The sequence below is a fragment of the Elgaria multicarinata genome, chromosome 8, assembly GCF_023053635.1.
Source record: "Elgaria multicarinata webbii isolate HBS135686 ecotype San Diego chromosome 8, rElgMul1.1.pri, whole genome shotgun sequence".
Taxonomy (NCBI): Eukaryota; Metazoa; Chordata; class Lepidosauria; order Squamata; family Anguidae; genus Elgaria; species Elgaria multicarinata.
Window position 1 is genome coordinate 16,251,551 of NC_086178.1, and position 19,234 is coordinate 16,270,784.

The following is a 19,234-nucleotide window of genomic DNA, read 5'->3' on the forward strand; positions in this document are numbered from 1 at the left end:
CATATTTAATCTGTGTAAAAGAAAATTCAAAACACAAAAAACATGCATGCACCTGGGTTAGTCAGAAGAAGGTTGTGAAAATGGCTCTTTACAATACCTAAAAATAGCTTGGTGTTTCTCCTTTTTGGTAAAGCTCCACCAGATGCCCCTGTTACCTTCTGGAAAGAAAGAAAAAGGGGAGAGATAAAAAAGAAGCAGCAGCAGAAGAAAGGTTAAAAGTCTAGCTCATGTCACTACAAGAAAAAATCCTCTCATGTGCTCAGAAAAAAATAAGGGACCAACATTGAATTAGCCTGGGTATGGATACTCTGGTTTAAAATGGAAGCTGTTAGACTCAGTGTGTGGATCTGGAACTGGATTCTATCCCACTTCCCAAGGTTATTATAAAGGCAATTTTAAAGTGAATAATAATAATAATAATAATAATAATAATAATAATATCATCATCATTAATTCTAGTTGACAGTACAGCCAAGGATATTTTTATGGTGTGTAGACACAAGGGAACTTTGGGCTTTAACTGATAGTTAGAAGAGGAGATTTCAACAGCTGCAGGATCTCATCCTTGTCCAAAATGCTGCACCTGCTAACATTCTCTCTTCTTCCCACCTGTTCTTAAAAGTACCAGAGCCTTTTTCTCCTTTGCGTCTAATCACTCTAGGTATCAGAAAACGCTGATGCAATTAGCCCCATATCTTGGATTGAGCTGTTGATTAGAGTGTTCATTCCAGGGAAATCACAGAGCATACATTGGCCAGCCTTCCCCAATCTGGTGCTTCCATGATGTCTGGGAAAGATAGGAGTTACAGTCCAAAACATATGGAGGGTACCAGGTTGGGCAGGGCTGTCATAGGCTTTGTAACTGGTTTAACAGTAAATCGCTTTTCCCAAGAAAGCATGGTAAGTGTTGTTCTCTTAGAGCAGTGGTTCTCAACCTTCCTAATGCCGCGACCCTTTAATACAGTTCCTCATGTTGTGGTGACCCCCAACCATAAAATTATTTTTGTTCTTCTCTACACGATCCACTGTCATGGGATGGTTTGCTAATGAAAATAATACATAACAATAGCTTTAATAATACAAAAGATGATACATGACATATTTCAGTCAATACAGTTTCCTAAGACCATCGGAAATATGTGTTTTCCGATGGTCTTAGGCGACCCCTGTGAAAGGGTCATTCGACCACCAAAGGGGTCCCGACTGTCTTAGAGAGACTAAAGAACTCTAACAGATAACACTCTCACCACACTGTGGGGAGAATCTATAAGAAACGACCTGGAATAAAACAAATATATATTTGTAATAGTGATATGCTCAACATTTTGATGCCTAAGGTACGGGTGCCAATTACAATCCTTTCACAAAACTCAGGAGGGCTAGGGTCTAAACCTTCAAGCAAACCAGCATTGATGGACATGATGACACACAAAACCACAAACAACAAAACTAGAGTCTACAATGTTTGGCACTGAAAGATATTCCCCACCTTTAGCAACTAAGTCACATGTGCATCGCAGCAATGCTACACACCTATCATATATGGCTATTCGAATAAATGTTCTATAGGAGGCCAGCTCTGCACCTTGTAATTAACCTGAAGCCACTGTCCTCCTAAAACACTTGAACAGTTACAGAAAAACAATACATAGACACACATAGGCAAGTAGTGGGAAGAAAAAATAGTACAAAACTCAAAACTAAGAGGCAAGCCTCTAAAACCCTATTCAGGTGTTCCGTATATGAATAGGGCAATCACGCAACAAAAGAGAGCACTACAGCCCACCCTATCCTTCGTTGAATTTGTTGCCCTCTACTTGTGGAGGGCAACTGAAGAGAAGGGCTCTCCTTCCAAGCCGGATAATAAAACTGACACTTCTCAGTAATATGTAATACTCAAAAGTGTCAGAACCTGAGGCTATAAGGTTCACACCTTTTGCTAATTAGGGCCCAAGGGCTCAAAATGGCCAGAAAAAGTTCATTATGTATTGAAATAATCTGGGGGGAAATCACTGAACAGACGCAGAACGACAGTTTGAAATATGTAAATCCTGCTTGAATTTTTTAATTTTTTTAATTTCATTTATGGATAAAATTAAGGCTGAGATTTGGTCTGTTTTCTCCATTTATACCCAATATTTTGCAATTTCGTCTGCTATTTGATACTATATCTATTGAGGTAATATTCTTGGTGTACGTAATCCTCCCCCTCCCCATTATCTGTCAGCACAGTTCCTTGCAAATACATGGGTCTTTAAGTCACACATATTTAAATACATGGCTCTTTAAATAAGGTTAAAGGTATTTTGGGGGTGAAAGCTACTTATTACCAACAGTCATCGTGGCTAATAATTGTACTAGGATGATAGCCTATCCTAAAAAAGCTACCTTGTTTAATCCCTCAATCTGCTCCTGACCAACTCATTTTTTGACCTCCTGTGTTTTGACACTGCTTTTTCAGTCTTTTTTCTTACCACAGAAAACCCGATGAGGAGGAAAAGACAGAATAGTTGCACTGTATCGTTTTATAAGTAGAATTAGGATCCTTCTGTCTGGAAGACATTTGTCTCCCTCTCTCAAAATACTAAAACCAAGGGTCATCCCATGAAGCAGATTGGTGGGAGATTCAGGACAAATAAAAGGAAGTACTTCTTCACACAGCGCATATTTAAATTATGGAATTCACTACCACATGATGTAGTGATAGCCCCTGTGATGTTCAGCTGCCTTATATGCTATAAATGTAAAGAGAGAGAGAGAGAGAGAGAGAGAGAGAGAGATGTTGTTTATATTTTGTATTAGGTTCAGGTAATAAGTACGCCTCACAATTTGTAAAGGGGGCTTGAATGCCTGAGTGTTGATTGGATGGTTGAGGGGGAGTACAGATTGGTTGAGTAAGAGTGGGAGGAGCTGGAGAAATGTATATATAGTTAAGTGAGTACGAGGAGGGCAGGGTATGAGATGGTATGTGAAGAGGGTGAAAGATACAGTGTGTAGGTTAGAATTCTGTGAAGCAGAGAGAACTGGATGATTTTAGGATTCTATAGTGGAACCTTTTAAAAAAGAAGTGACGGAAACCAATACGCTTAGCACCTTGTAACCATATGCATTTGCACTGAGGAAACCATTAAGCTTGTTCATGCATTTACTTAAGTTAATAAATTCAAATTATATTTACAAACAACTGGTGTGGTCTGTGGAGGAGTGTCTGAGAAGAAAACAATTAATGGTGGCAGCAGAATGGGAAACTGAGGGCTAGGTTGCTGGGCTGTGGAGCTGTGGGACCTGAAGAATAAAGGAAAGACAGGAGGAGCAGCAGTAGGCCTAAACCCTCACACACGTCATTAGCACTGGGGGGGATTGAAGTGGTCCTGGGTGCTAGTGGCATAGTAGCTTGAGGGTGTCTCAGGTGAAGTTGAGATGACACGGGGGGGCAGGACGTCACAGCCCCCAATCTGGATGGCTTTAAAAGGGGTTGGATAAATTCCTGGAGGAGAAGGCCCTCAATGGCTACTAGCCCTGATGGTTCTGTGCTACCTCCAGTATCTGAGGTAGTTAAGCCTGTGTACACCAGTTGCTGGGGAACATGGGTGGAAGAGTGCTGTTGCACCATGTCCTGCTTTGCTGGTCCCTGGTCGACAGCTGGTTGTCTACTGTGTAAACGGAGTACTGGACTAGATGGCCCCTCAGTCTGATCCAGCATGGCTCTTCTTATGTTCTTATGTTAAGCACCCTAAACTGAGGGTCTGTGTATCAAGATACTGGGGTTTATCATCATGTCGTAGTGCTACCCTGAGACAACAATTCCAAAAAAGGAATTCCAGTTATACATCCCTCAGCAACTCTCCTGAGTAATTCCCAAGTCCTTACCTCTTGAACATTTAAACAGATAAACTGGGGCTGCCTGACACATTGCAGGAAAATAGAAGCCCTCTATGTAGAAGCTGATCTGCCTCACGTGTAGAGCTAAATTTGGGATGGGATGTGTGCAAGCATGCATGCCCCACCCTCCAAACGTCCCGTGTTACCAACTAGCTCAGTGTCAATAACATTTTTTTCTCTCAGTTGAGGGGGGCAGGAACACATGATTCATATATGTCATTCAAGAGTCTCCATCGATCACAGCTAGATGGCTTCCTTCTAAAATGACAGAATAGATGTTACCACAACACTATGGTAATGCAGGGGAATATCTTTTCTGCAAAAAATGAAGTGGCCCTCAAAGTCTGACATGGGTTCAGTAGATGTTACCACAGGACAACCGACTGCATAAACAGGGACTTCATATAGACTGAGAATTGGCATGCTAGTTCCAGAAAGCAAGGCATACAAGGCCACGTGGATCAACTTCTGTTAGGGCAGGAATATACAATTGTTTCCGGCTACATAAACTCATTGTAAGGCAGACTGGAATACCAGTAAAAGTTTAGCTAGACAGAGAGAGCAAAGACAAAAACAGATGCAAATATTTTCCATTAATTCAGATAGATGATCTAGTCACAAAAACTTATGTAAGTTAAAAAACATAGATCTGTTATTCCACAGAAATTTGTTCAACAGAGATCTTCATTTATGTCCCATTCCCAGACACTGTACTTTTCTGCAGTCATGGCTCACAAAACCAAGATAAAGCATACTATTTATTATTGCATTTATATCCCCCTTTTTTTCCACCAAGGAACCCAAGGCGGCATACATAATTCTCCTCCTCCTCTCCATTTTATCCTCACAACAACAACCCTGTGAGGTAGGTTGGCTCTGTGACTGGCCCAAAGTCACCCAGTGGGTTTCCATGGCTGAGTGGGGACTAGAATCCGAATCTTCCGACTCCCAGTCCGACACTCTAGCCACTACACCACACTGGCTCTCATACTTGTGAAAAATGAGCAATTTATATACATCTGATAAGTCCATGTTCTATTTATTTCTATTTCAAATGGTGGTAGGGAGCAAAAATTATTATTATTATTATTATTATTATTATTATTATTATTATTATTATTTATATAGCGCCATCAATGTACATGGTGCTGTACAGAGTAAAACAATAAAATAGCAAGACGCTGCCGCATAGGCTTACATTCTAATAAAATCATAATAAAACAATAAGGAGGGGAAGAGAATGCACCAAACAGGCACAGGGTAGAGTAAAACTAACAGTATAAAAGTCAGAACAAAATCAAGTTTTAAAAGCTTTAGGAAAAAGAAAAGTTTTTAGCTGAGCTTTAAAAGGAATCAACAGCATTACAAACTACTCTGTTCATGTGACCTATTGGATAGGAGAGCAGAACACTAGTCAAAACAGTTGAACCAGCTTTGACCTAACATCAGTTGGACAGTGGTTACATTAGTCTCCATTGCTAGAGAGGGTTGGAGAGAGCACATGTTCTTGGTAGTTCTGGCTGACATGTTAACAGTCCCCAAGCCAAGCCTATTGCTATGTATCTTCAATACGCTTTTGCAACCTGCTGGAAAGATTTCCATGAAACAGGAAGGGCCAGTGCCAAGCTCTAAAGCAGCACTGTAAATATTTACTCTGGGGATTGGTTGCCCAACTCCTGCCCTGCATGCCAGCATTACTGCTCTCCTCCTCCTAGCCTACTCCCCCTCCCCACTAACACTAATTTCTACCTTCTGTCAGAACACTCACAGTTTTATCTTAGCCTGCTGAAAGTCAGGATTGGCAGCCTCCATAAAATTTTCCATGTTTCCCAAAATACAGCGCTATAGCAGCTGCTCTGTTTCTGGTGCAAATGGGACAGAAAGCTGTCACAGCGCTGTTCTGCTTAGTCCAGGGGGAAAAGAGTACAGTGCTGTTGTGGTTGCATTCACATATTGTCATGATTCCAAACTCCCGATGAGATGTGAGACAATAAAGAGGTCTGACATGCAATCCACAAAGCTTAATTCAGTAAATAGACATTTCTTCACAAGGCAGTGTGAATGCTAGGAGCTATCTTCTAAGCTTAATTAGCCTAACAAAGCAAGGCAGTTGCTTATCAACTAAATGGACCGTTTCTCACAGTGCCCGACGGAATTTTACCAAACTCTGCCTTCAGGGAGGGTCTTCAAGTTATAACCTCTGACAAGTGGCTAACCTTGCGGACCGCCTCCCACTTACTTTCAGCTCTGCCCACTTGCCTCTGTGGCAGACTCTAGGATATGTCAATTCCAATGTTCCCTCCCACTCTGACAAAGACTCTGTTCTCTGAGCCTGGGCCTCCTGTTTGATAAGTTCCTGGGAAGATTCCTCCTTGACTCCTGGAGAGTCTTGAAGAATTCCCTCCCCCACTTCCTGTCTTGGCTGGTATACTTCTTCTTCAGGCTCCAAGTCCAATTCAGGATACGCACCAGGAAGACCGGGCCTGATCCTGACATATATTCTCTCTTTCTCAAGCCCTTAACATGATACTTGCTTTTGCAACCAGGAAACACAGCCCTGCTTTTTTTTAAACAGACAGGAAAGGGACTCACAAGAGCATCCCTACAATGGCAACAGAAGCAATTTGATGACTGGAAGGCAGGAGGAAAAAGGTGTCAATGTGCAGGTCCAATCTGCCACTGAGCTGCTTACCCAAGGATAGTTACCACTATAGAAAGGTAACCTGGCAGTCCAAAGGGGTCTAAGTTGCTCTTAGCAAGGTTGAATTTGCAGAACCAGCAGAACAGATGAAAAAAATATGCAATAACCTACTCCATTTTAGTGATCAAGTAAAACTTAACATATCATGTCTCACATTAAATACTTATTGAACCATCTAGTCTGGACATAAGAGCAACTGTGCTACATCAAAACAAGCTCCATAAACAAGACACGAATGCAACAGCACCCTCCTATCCGTGTCCCCCAGGAACTGGTGTACATAGGCATACCGTCTCTGATAATGGAAGCAGCAGATAGACATCAGAACTAGTAGCTATTCATAACCTTTTCCTCCAGGAATTTATCAAACTCCTTTTAGAGCCATCCACATTGGCGGCCATCACTACATCTTGTGATAGTGAATTCCATAGTTTGACTATATGCACTGTGTGAAGAAGTACTTCCTTTTATCTGTCCTCCTGAATCTCCCACCAATCAACTTCATGGGACGATTCCATTAATTTCTAGCATTATGAGAGAGGGAGAAAAATATCTCCTTACCCACTTTCTCCACACCATGCATATAGCGTGCAGAAACCAGTCAAGATCATCTCCCACTCAGCTTTCTTCACGCTGAAGGGAACCTGCTCTCACTGCTAAGACAATGGATACATATCCCCCCCTCCCCCTCAGACAACATGCTAAACCATGCTGCTTAACCACAAAATGGTTAAGGTAATGCATTCCCTTAACCATTTTGTGGTTAAGCAGCATGGTTAGCGTGTTGTCTGAAACAGGCCACAGTCCTTTAAATTACAATGGTTAATCCACCTCCCAGAGTAGGCAACTTGGTATCATCCAGATGTTTTGGACTACAACTTCCATAATCCCTGTCTATTGACCAAACAGGCTGGGGCTTATGGGAGTTGTATTCCAAAACAACCAGGTTGCCATCTCCTTGTTTAAAGGATCCCCGGAGAGGAGACTAAGCTTGGAGGACATTCGCCTACTTCAGCCCTAATCACCTCTCCCTTAACTTCCTGATTCTGAGGACACAGAAGGTTCATACCTACTCGCTGCCCTCATTTCCTACCATCATGGGTAGGGATGGGGGCATATTTAAAAAGCGCACACCTCAAGTATCCTCTCAGTACAGAGGAACCCACTGGCAGCTTCATTTCCTATCGTTTGCCACCCAGCACATGCAGCATACCATAGTTGAAAATGTTGGGGGGTTAAGATTCCATTTCACAAACTGTGAAAGTGGCCAGATTTTGTGCTGCAGCCATCTCACGCTGTAAAGATGTGAGACAATAATAATATATGCACGTTCTACATCTGTAATGTAATGTAATGTGTTAAATTGTATGGTGTTTGATTGGAGTGCTGGTTGTTATACCGCAATAAACTTATTCATTCATTCATATACACAGATATCTGGTCTGCTTTTCTTGAAACCTTTGTATAATAACTGTCTCCCTTTTTTTAAAAAAAAAATGAACGGTACACATGATGGAAATTGATCATAATCCTATATATTTAATGTGTGTTTTTCCCCATTTTCACAATGTATTTTCTGTTAAATTTTGCCAATATTTACAATAAAAGAAAAAAGGGGGGAAGGTTCCATATCCCCAAAGCTGATTGAAATAAAAAAATAAATAAACATGGCCTTTCTACTAACATATTTATTTATTTATTAAATGCGAATGCCACCCAAATAGCAGAAGCTCTCAGTGTGGTTTACATTTTTTAAAAACAATAAATAAATCTCTAAAACAACAATCAAAGCAATAAAAACAACGATGAGAATATCAAAATGTCAAAAAATTAAAAATATTAAAGAAGCCGCAGTAAAGCTAATAATCTGAGCTACAGATTAGGAGTTAAATGACTGCTGAAAAAGGAAGGTCCTAACAGTGTCCTAATATATACAGTGAAGTCACCAGGCAGATGTTACTGGGAAGGGTATCTCACAAACAGGGAGCCACTACAGAGAAGACCCTTTCCCTAGCAGCCACCCATCACAGCACTATGGGCACCCAAAGAAGAGCCTCTGAAGATGCTTTTAGCAGACAGGCAGCCACATTTGGGGAAATGAGTGTATAGTAGGATGCCACCAACCCTGCTCCTGACACTGGATTTAGCACCGTTCCAGGCTCCTGAAAAGTTGCCAGATATTGCATTAACCGGAGAATTGAGTAAAAACTGCAGCAACTATGGTTTTGTTCTCCGTGGAGAACTGCCAGTTTGGAATCTTGTCCCCCATGCTATTTAACATCTATATGAAGCCACGGGGGTGGGGTGGGGGGATGGTCATTAGGAGATTTGGGGCAAGGTGATGGCACACCTCCCTCTACTTCTCTGTAACATCTAAATCAGAAGAGGCCGTGCATGTTCCGAACGGGTGCCCAGATGCCGTGATGGGTTGGATGAGGGCCAACAAACCGAAACTGAATCCTGACAAGATAGAGACTCTATGGGTGGGTGGTTCCCTGGTACAGAGATTGGGGGATTTGCCTGTTCTAAACTGGGTTGCACTCCCTCAGAAAGAACAGGAATGTAGTTTGGAGCTGCTCCTGAACATATTATTGTCACTAGAGGCCCAAGGGGCTTCAGTGGCCTATTACCAAGTCTAGTTGATATGTCACCTGCACCCCTTTTCCGGAGAGGGATAGCCTAGCCACTGTAGTCTATGCATTGGTAACCTCACATTTCAATTCCTGTAATGCGCTTTATGTGGGGTTACCCTTGTGCTTGGTCTGGAAGCTGCAACTGGTATAAAATGCAAAGCCAGGATGCTATGCAGGGGACCTGGTTGTGCACATAATACACCACGGTTGAAGCAACTGCACTGGCTACATGAGCCACATACAAGGTCTTGCTGTTGGCATAGAAAGCCCTGAGAACAGGTCACCTGACAGATGACCTTCCCCAATACAAACCTGTGAGAAAGTTAAGATCGTCGGAGGAGGTCTTGCTGGTTGTACCACAACCTGGAGATTGCTACCTTGTAGCAACACAGGCCTTGTTGGTGGTGACACCCACCTTATAAAATTACCTCCCCACTTTGGGAGGCACCAACTCTAGTATGCATTAAGCATCAATTAAAGACCCACCTCTTCATCCAGGCCTTCCCTGAGTGAGTGTGCTGCCCAGTTTGCTAATTACGGTGTTTTTATTGGCTTTAATTTTTGGCCAATGATTTATATAAATGTTTTAGCCATTATTAAATATTTCAATTGTATTTTAATGTATACTACAATGTATTTTAATATATTTTAATTCTCTTGTAAACTGCTTAGATATTTTTAAAAAATATGGGAAGCAATATATAAATCTACTGAATAAAACAACAACAATGTCCCTATTACGTACTTCAGAGCTCAGACAAGTCAATCACTGAGCAAGTGGCCAAGTTTTTGAACTTGGCCTTTTCTATCAAATCCTCTACGATTACTTGTCGTTTTAATAGTTAAATATACGCTCAGCCCTTTTTATGTAACTTTTGCTGGAATGGTCTATTGACTGCAATAAAATTGTTGTTGTTGTTGAACAACAACAACAGGAATTCCCTGTTCATCTTTGCGCCTGAAAATGGAGGGGCTACAGTTTGGTGCTACAGACCACCAAGAACTTGGAAGAACTGCTTCTAGGTCAACCAGACAATACTAGGCTAAATGGTCCAGCAATCCAACTTGGTATAAAGCAGCTTCATCTGTTCATACATATCTAAAAAGATGCAAACTTCTCTTTGAATCCCTGGTCAGAATACCCCCTACCTTTGATTTGGCAGAGGGCAACACAGAAAGTGACTGTGCCCCCCACTTCTGGAGTTTATTTATTCGCAATTATTTTTAGGCTGCCTTTAAGAATAGAACCCAAAGTTCCCTGCTCATAATGCTAAGTATATTGTATGAAGTTCAACGTTTGGTATCTGGCACAGAACTGAGCACCTAAGGATCTCAACTTTCTTTTTAAAACAAGTTACAAGCCCCTATGACAGGGGCTTGTATATACTCTTGAAAACCGTGGGCAGCATCTGACACAGTCTCAGAATCCTGAGGGTAGGAGAACAGGACCTTCAGTATTCAGGAGAGCAGGGCTTCTGTGTACTCCAAGGAGGTGGCCCTCCAGGTGTTTTTGGTTTGCAAAAACCAGCATAGTCTATGGGGAGAGATGCTTGGAGTTGCAGCCCAGCAACATCTGGAGGGCCATACACAGAAATGTGAAGGCCCAGGGGGGAAATGGGATTTTCCCCCTCAAATATTGTTTGTTTTTCTGAAAAATTGGAAAAAATGAACAGCTTTGAATTAGGAAATATTGTCTTTTAGAATTTAAGTCAAGTACTTATATATTGTTACCCATCCCTTACTCGCTGCGAAATGTTTTCTAAACACTATGAAATAAGAACACTTTTACAGAGAAACTAGAGATGTAAAATGACTGGAAATAATGAAGCCATAGGGGGAAATGTTTTTTTAATCCTCCCTATAAGATTCCCAGCATAGTTTCTTCTTCCACTCCTTATTAAATTTATTGATCTAAAGTATATTTTATTGATATACATTTATGCTCAGTTTCCCAGCATCTGAGTAGAGTCACCATTGTGCATTCTTGACAGTAAATGCGCATTCTTGACAATTTGTGTTTTGTTCTATAGTTTCCTGTGTTTCTGACGCTGTACCAGTCATTTAATGTAGTTTTAATCTATTCAGACAATAATTACAAATTTACTGAGTTTACTTTTAAAAGTTTTAAAATATAATGGTAATTCTATGTACAAACTAAGTTATTCATAAAATAATTTTATGTATAACTTGGTTAAACATAACTAAAGCTGCTCTCCCCAATCTGGGGCCCTCCAGATGTTTTGGATTACAGAGCCTAGCATTCCTGACCATTGGCCATGCTGCCTGAGCTGATGGGAGCTGAAGTCCAAAATAACTGGAGAGCACCAGGTTGGGGAAGGCTGTCTTAATGAAACAAGGTGACTTTAGATCTCTAAAGAATGCTTAAAAAATAAGTATTGCTCATTTTTCAATTTTTCCGAAATTTTCATTTTTTCCGGGGGAGGAGGGGATGGTTTTTTTATGGCCTCAAAATGTCTATAAATTTTACATCTCTAGCCACACATTCTCCACCCTGGTGTACTTCCTTAGCAACACTAATAGCAAATAATGCACCAAGCTTCTCTCCAAGCCAATGCTTACATGCCTTGCAAAGGAACCCTGTGGGGTGGGGGTGGTATGCGCCCCCTAACCATGACCTCACATGTCCTAGCCCTGACAAATTTAGCAAGGGCCTGGCCACAAGCCCGCAAAAAGGAATGCAGAATTTCTTCGCTAGCCAGGGATGCCTCTTCTATTTTTTATCTGTCATGGCTAGTAATTGCTACTATTTAGCTATACCTTCATGAACTCGTCAATTCATTTTTTAAGCCAAGCAAGCTAGAGTGAGCCATCATATCTTGATGAGGGATCAGCCACCATATTTGATATGTGTCATAGCAGGACAGTAAATATTACACCTTCTGCGCACCAGAGAGTTTCCAGATAACTTCACTATACCCAGAATCTTAAGTGATAGCATACTTCGCTTTATGGTTAATCCAGTCCGCTTCCAGACACCCAAGATTCAAGACCCAACATAGAATTAAAATCTCAAGTTGCATCTAAAGGGTTTGGTCACACAGTCACCATGACTTGTTAACCACCCTGCATGCGCTGGATGCTTGCTCGTTGAATTTGCATAATTAACCTCCCCGGCATGGTTCTTCATGTTCTGCGAATCTGACGAGGGCGGCTAGTTGGGGGGTGGGGGATAAACCACCCAGAACCCACAGGCTGTTGAACGGTTGTAGGATGGTTTGTTACCCACCCCAACAAGCCACTCGCACTGGGTTTGCACGATACAAGAAGCTGTGCCTGCAAGGGTAATGATGCAAATCTAGCCAGCATGCAACCAGCACTCACAGGGTGGTTAAAAAGCCATGGCGGCTTGTTGTTGTTATTATTATTATTATTTATTTATTTATTTATTTATTTATTTATTTGTATAGCACAATCGCCCCAGTCTCTCAAGCTTGCTACCAAAATATGATGGTTTACCTACGGATGATCCTTATCTGTAGGTCCGGCTATTGGGTGGTATAGAAATGTAATAAATAAAAATAAATAATAAATAATCCTAAGCAAGGTTGATGCTGTTTATGAAGTAAGACACACTTTTTGTAACCCTTTAGTAGATGCCATCTTTAGTAGATGCCTCACTCAAAACATACCTGTACCATGATACACCAAGCCCCAACTTCCTACAATGTATAACCAATGGCTCTGCTAGGACTGGACTTGGGGGTACCAAACCAGAGCCCTCCAAACAACCGCCAGAGAAGACCATGGCAGCAGATGGTGAAGGGTGGCAGAAAAGAGGTGCAGCGTCAGCACCCAGAATGGGCAGTCACATACAGGGTTGATGCCTACTGTCACACAACAAGAGTCAACCAGGCCAGGGGACAGCAGAGAAGGAAAAGCGAATAGAACTAGCAAAATGATATCAAAAGAAATGCTGTGTGAATGTGTAGGACATCAACGGAAAGTAAGCACCTCTAGGTATTACATTTGTGGTTTTCTAACTATCTACCCTTTCAAAGTATAACATCCTTCCAAAGAACTCTGACATGTCTGCTACAGAGCCTTTGCATATTATCCCAGGAATTTCAGTTTTTTGACGAAGCCCCCTCAGAAAAAATAGGCTTTTTCCCATGGCTTCCTGAAATGTTATGTCTCTAGACACTTTATGTGACAACAAAACCAAGGAGAGCTATACACTTCACACCACACACTGAGGGGAGTGTCACAGTGTATGGATGGAGGAATTGCTGCTGGCAGCAGTTTCACACTATGCACACCTGAACCATAAAACACACTCATAATGCCATTCATCACTTACATTTGTCAGACCAGTTTCAATTCTTATGTAGGAGAAAATAATGTTCAGAACAGCTCTCAAATGCCTTGCCTACAGCAGTACTTACCTCCTTCATGTGTCGCTTCAAATGCATGTACACACACTGTCCCGTCTTCCGATAATGCCTTTCCACATGTTCTCTTCCAAATCCAAGGAAAGTGTTCATGCAGACATAGAGACCTCCCTCAGAATCCTGAAGAGAAGCAGAGAGAACAGTTATGTAGAAGACAACCTTGATGGAATCTTTCAACATAGCAAGTTAGGCCTTCATCAATTGTTTTATTGCCTATGGAGGCATAGTAAAAGGCTGGACTATGTAGAAACAGGATTCCCCTCCCCCCTTGCACCCTTGGAACAACACTTGCAATATTGTTGTACGATTTCTACTTGATCACTGTGAATACAGCTATTATTCTGGGTTTGCCGTGAAGCAATGTTGAGACCTCTCTGGAATGTTTTCAATGGGAAAAAGGGTTGGTGGTACACCTATTATGTCCTGCCCCGATTAGAAGAGGGGCAGATAAAGGTGTGTGTGTGTGTGTGTGTGTGTGTGTGTGTGTGTGTGAGAGAGAGAGAGAGAGAGAGAGAGAGAGAGAGAGAAACAAATCAGTGAGTTGGATGCCATCACGCAAAATGACATGGTAGAATTCGAAAGAATCTTGGCTTATCATGTGATGGGGCACCCGGCCCAATCCATCCTGCTAGCGGGTGCAGTTTCAGTGATCAGGAACTCAATAGCAAGAAAAAGATTAGAGTTACATCTAAATCCGATTGAGGACTTGTTGCTCCTAAACAAGCCAGGATTTACAAGCAGACTTCCAATCCTAGCTTCAGACTCCGTCTTGTTAGGGGAGCAACAAGCCAGAAATTGGGTCTGTATGTAATCCTTTCCTTGCTCTTGAGTTCTTGGTTACTGAAACTCTTCCCATTGGCAGGAAGAGACAAATGAGAGCAATCAGACATCATGCACCAGTATGCCTGCTTGTGAACAGTAAGCCAGGATTCTCTTGAATTATGGCTTATCGTTTTGTGCGAACCTAGCCAGAGAAATCAGCCCAGGGTTACAAGCTGAAAACATCTGGAAAGGCAAGGCTTCTTAGCTGAGAATGTGGTGTAGGGCTGTGGATTTGCTGCTGATAGGAGGGTTAAGCTGTGCTCCACTTTTTCTCACCTTATATTTATTTACAAAACCTTATGTCTTCAGTGATTCCTCCTTCACACCCAGGTAAGCTCTGCCTCAAAGCTTGGGAAACTGGGGTGCATGTATCAGTGTGAAGGCTAGGCATGTTAGACGTTGTGTGTGCCAATATTTTTTCTGGGCTTATTTGGAAACCTATGTTCCTATGCCTGAAGTGCCTTTACTATAAAGGCTTGCTGGGAGGCGCAAACCATCCAATCACCTTAATAAATCCCGTAAGGAAGCCGCACATTATTCATCAAAGCCAGCTGAGACACATCTAGAGCCAACAATTCAAGATTTAAGTACTGATGCCTGTTTAATTCGTTAATATGGAACATCTAATATTTGAGGAAGCATTATGGCCAAAGGCATCAGCCGCAAACTAAAATGTAATACTGTTATTAAATCTGGCAGAAATATGGTCACAAAATACCAAAAAACATGGAAGAATATTAGGCAGCTGAAGCAACTGGAATTTGCTCAAAACACAGCTATTAAGGAATTGCAAAAAGCACATTAGCAAAATCTGTGGAGGTTACAGGGACACAAACTGCAGCAAGGCCAAGTTCTATTTCGCAAAAACACAGAGCTCATAATGGTATTGTGCAGTAGATAACAAGCCTCAAGAAGGCTAATCTGAAGAAAGAATAATAATCTCGATAGCCATATTTGAGAAGATCAAATAGGTTCCTCCTCTAGAATTCCACCCAAAATCAGAGCCAATGTACTAGTGCCCTCCAGATCTGGTGCCCTCCAGATCTGGTGCCCTCCAGATGTTTTGGACTACAATTCCCAGCATTCCTGACCACTGATCATGCTGGCTGGGGCTGATGAGAGTTGAAGGCCATAACATCTGAAGGGCACCAGGTTGGGGAAGGCTGTTCTAGAAATACCATGTCCTTTTCATATTTAAGCTGGCTTTGATCAACCTAGGGTAATTAGTTTGATAGAACTGCAATAAATGTCTTACATACCACAGAGATGGTATGGTTAAGATGAACCAGTTTTTATGGCTCAAAATCTAGGCCAGCAGCTTGTCTGTTTTTGAGGAAGACCACTGTGGTTAAATTAATGTGAATATAGTTATTTTTGGAACATACATCCTGCTTCCTTCTCACCAAGGTCTTTAGGCAGCTACAACTTAAAACAATAAAACAGTCAAGTTATACAGACTATTCTAGGCAGTCAACACAATTTTTACCAGCTCACCCATGAAAAGTTAACCACTTGGCACAATGCAGAACTCAAAATTGCTGATACTTTCTCAGTTTGAACCAGTTAAAGTAATTTTCTTCCTTTTACCTACTTTCAAGAAATATATGCACAGCCTGATCCCTCCAAGTAGCAGTACTTACAACTGAAACACGTGCTAGTTTCTAAAATTGGTCCTCGTTGCCCTTTGTGCTTTTGAACTGCCTCCATATTAGAGAACCTACCCTGTTTACCAACACTACCCAAGCCTAAAGCTTATAGCTAGAACTAAATCTGATATAATATCTGCTTGGGGAGAATGGAACGTGAAATTGAAGAATCAAATCTTCTCAACCCAACGGAAGGGCACACTTCTTTCACTTAAAACCTCAACTATAGAATTGAGACTATACTTTATGCAGCATAAATTGTGGTATAGGGCATACTGTCCCCTTTACATTCTTTTAAAGAAAAACATGCTGCCCTCTAAAATTGTTACAAAATGTAACAAATAAATAAATAATTGTTGGCGGTGTAATGACAGAAGTCTCATAAACACACAAGATACGGTATTCTAGGGTTGTGTCTCAATTCTGGACAGAGGTCCTGATCATCTCAACATACTCCTGCAAACAGAGCTAAAATTCATGAACAAAACAATATTAACAGAATACCTCCCAATGGTATGGAACATTACCATACAACAACAGGAATGGATTATTGTACCCTAATGGTCACTAAATGTTATAAACATTGGGAAAGTAGGCACACCCAATCGACCAATGGACATAAGACCCAACTTCACTTGCCATGTACCCACTAGCTACAAATTAAAGAAATCAAATGCCGACCATACAATATGGCAAGCTGTGTTGAGTTGGGTTCTGCCAGGTTCAAGTCATCAATCAGGTTCTTTTGGTTATCAAAATGAAACAAGCCACTTGTGCAAAAAGGTGGCGGTTTATTGATAGAAAATGGATGCAGAATACATACATGCAAAGAAAGTTAGCACCACCTTCCAGCTAATCAAGCTTCCTGCTAAAATCTACTCACTGTGTTAGGCTGTACAGGCCGCTTAGCAGCATTTCGAGCCTCTGTGAAGTCCATATTTCTGCTCACTAACAAACTCACTACACAAGCCTGTACTGAACTAGCTGAAGGTCAGGGCTGGCCTCAAGGATACAGCATCAAGGATAGGCATGGTTAGTGAGAAAGCAAAGCCACAAGCCTTGATATACCCGCTCCGTATGCAGGCTGCTGTATGTAGTTTGGTTCTTGCAAGTGAACTGCATGATGGGTTTGGAATGATGTATGTGACTGAATGTGAGGTAATACTGAAACTGCTTAATTGGAAAGAGGACTGACCATCCAGGTCTATCTGACACTGCTAGAAGAGTTATGAGCCACCTGTTGATAAGGTATAATGAAGACCTTTTCTCTGATCTGTCTTTGTTTTGCTTTAGAATTTTACTGACTGCTAATTAGTTAAGCTGCTAATACGTACAAATATACCTGCTTTTCACACGACCAGTTGAGAAGTTCTTTGTCTGTAAGACCCTCTCCATGCAGCTGCATTAAGCTCAATAAAACAAGAGCCGCCTGAGTTGCTCTTCCTCTTCACTGCTGCCACCTGCTTGTCCACCTGCCTTTCACTCTGGCCTAGACAACGATGTCGGTGAGAAAATGGACAAGTACATGCCACTGCCTACTTGCACACTGGCTTTCTGCCTGTCACGCAAGCAAGTGGTGACGAGGATGAGAAAGAGGATGAGAAGAAATAGCAGCTGGTGAAAAAAGCAGTGAGAAAGTGGACTCACTGAGGGAGGGGCCCCACTGAGGGTGTCCTGCCCATGGGCCCTCAAAAACCTGGAGCTAGCATTGCTGAAGGTAAAGGTATTTTGTTTATGACATTCCCAAAAACTGAAACTCAGGAAAGGAGCAAAACCTATAAAACCCTCACACCCCTTCCTCTCTCCTCCTTTTTGGTTCTATTTTAGTTTGCCTTTTTGTTGGCATGGTTGTTTAAGCTGAATACAAAGCTTAATTTAAAAAATCATAGTGTGTGTTTTTTAAAAAAAAACTAGCAACAGCAAACAAAGAAATAAGCAGCCAGTCATAAAAATCAGTTTCAGGTTGAGACAGGAGGGTGATGGAAGAAGATGACAAATAGTATAAAACAATTAAATGCCATTAAAAACTTGAGAAAACAGGACAGATTTTGCCTGGTGCTTGAAAGACAGTAATGAAGGTGTCAGGTGAACACACCTTCAGAAGGAGTTCAACAATTTGGCCTCTTCAAGCCCCTAACAGCCTATAATAAGCATCCTGGGGAGAGATTAGGTTTCAAGTGATTAAAAAATATATTTCCCTCCCTGCACTACACAGGGATGTATCCTGGAAGAAGTGGGAATGTACTGCAACATTTTATTGCAGGTTAGACTAATTTTTATAGCATTACTGGATCCAGTCAAATTGTGGTATAACCAAAGAACAGAACTTGGGGATGAGGAAGATGAGCTATACAGAGGAATGACTGAGGATGCGCTGAAGCAGGGACGTGGCTTGGTGTTCAGTGGCTCCCACGAAGTCCTATAGGGCAAAGTAAACAAGGTGCAATCTGGGATAAAACCTGTTCTACATTCAAGAAAATGAGGTAACCTGGAGCACAGGAAAGGTTCTATCTCTAAGGATTTCTCCAAGTGTATGACTTCATAGCACTGGGGTCTCTAACATGGTGCCCATGCACACCAATGGACCCACAGATATGTCCTAGTGCCCTCCAGGCTCAAAGCCATTCCTGATTTCTAGTTTCTTCCTTAAGATTTTTAAATTATTTTTAATAACTTGGAGGCCAGCGCACCTCCAGCACCATCTTTATTTGGGTTCCAAAGAGTGGTTTTACATTTTGAAGCTCAGCCCCCACCTCCACTTTGTATGTAAGGTTTCTTTTTTTTCATAGAATCATAGAATAGCAGAGTTGGAAGGGGCCTAAAAGGCCATCGATTCCAACCCCCTGCTTAATGCAGGAATCCACCCTAAAGCTTCACCAGTTTTCCTTCTGGGGAAACTTTTAGCTTCACCAGTTTTCCGTCTGGGAAACAAGTGACCATGGCAGCCATGGCAGCCATTTTATGAATGGGCAAGCTCCTCTATGGCAACCATTTTGTAAAAACACCCCTGACATTCTCAAAATGCCAGATGTGCCTGCTGACCAAAAAAGCAGCCACTGGTCACAAACTGACAAGGGAACGTTAAACTGTTCCACAACATTGCTGTCTGGGGATGCGGGGAGGAACTACCCAGAACCAAAC

General features: G+C 41.7%; 1 protein-coding gene across 1 annotated transcript in view; it reads right to left on the bottom strand.

The window, feature by feature from the left end:
* USP13 (ubiquitin specific peptidase 13) overlaps nt 1-19,234 on the bottom strand; it is a 115,229-nt gene that overhangs the window by 83,999 nt on the left and 11,996 nt on the right. The window contains exons 2-3 of the mRNA XM_063131937.1: nt 13,620-13,745; nt 98-158 (exon numbers count right to left, since the gene is read on the bottom strand). Coding sequence (XP_062988007.1) covers nt 98-158; nt 13,620-13,745 — 187 coding nt within the window. The remainder of the gene's footprint in view (nt 1-97; nt 159-13,619; nt 13,746-19,234) is intronic.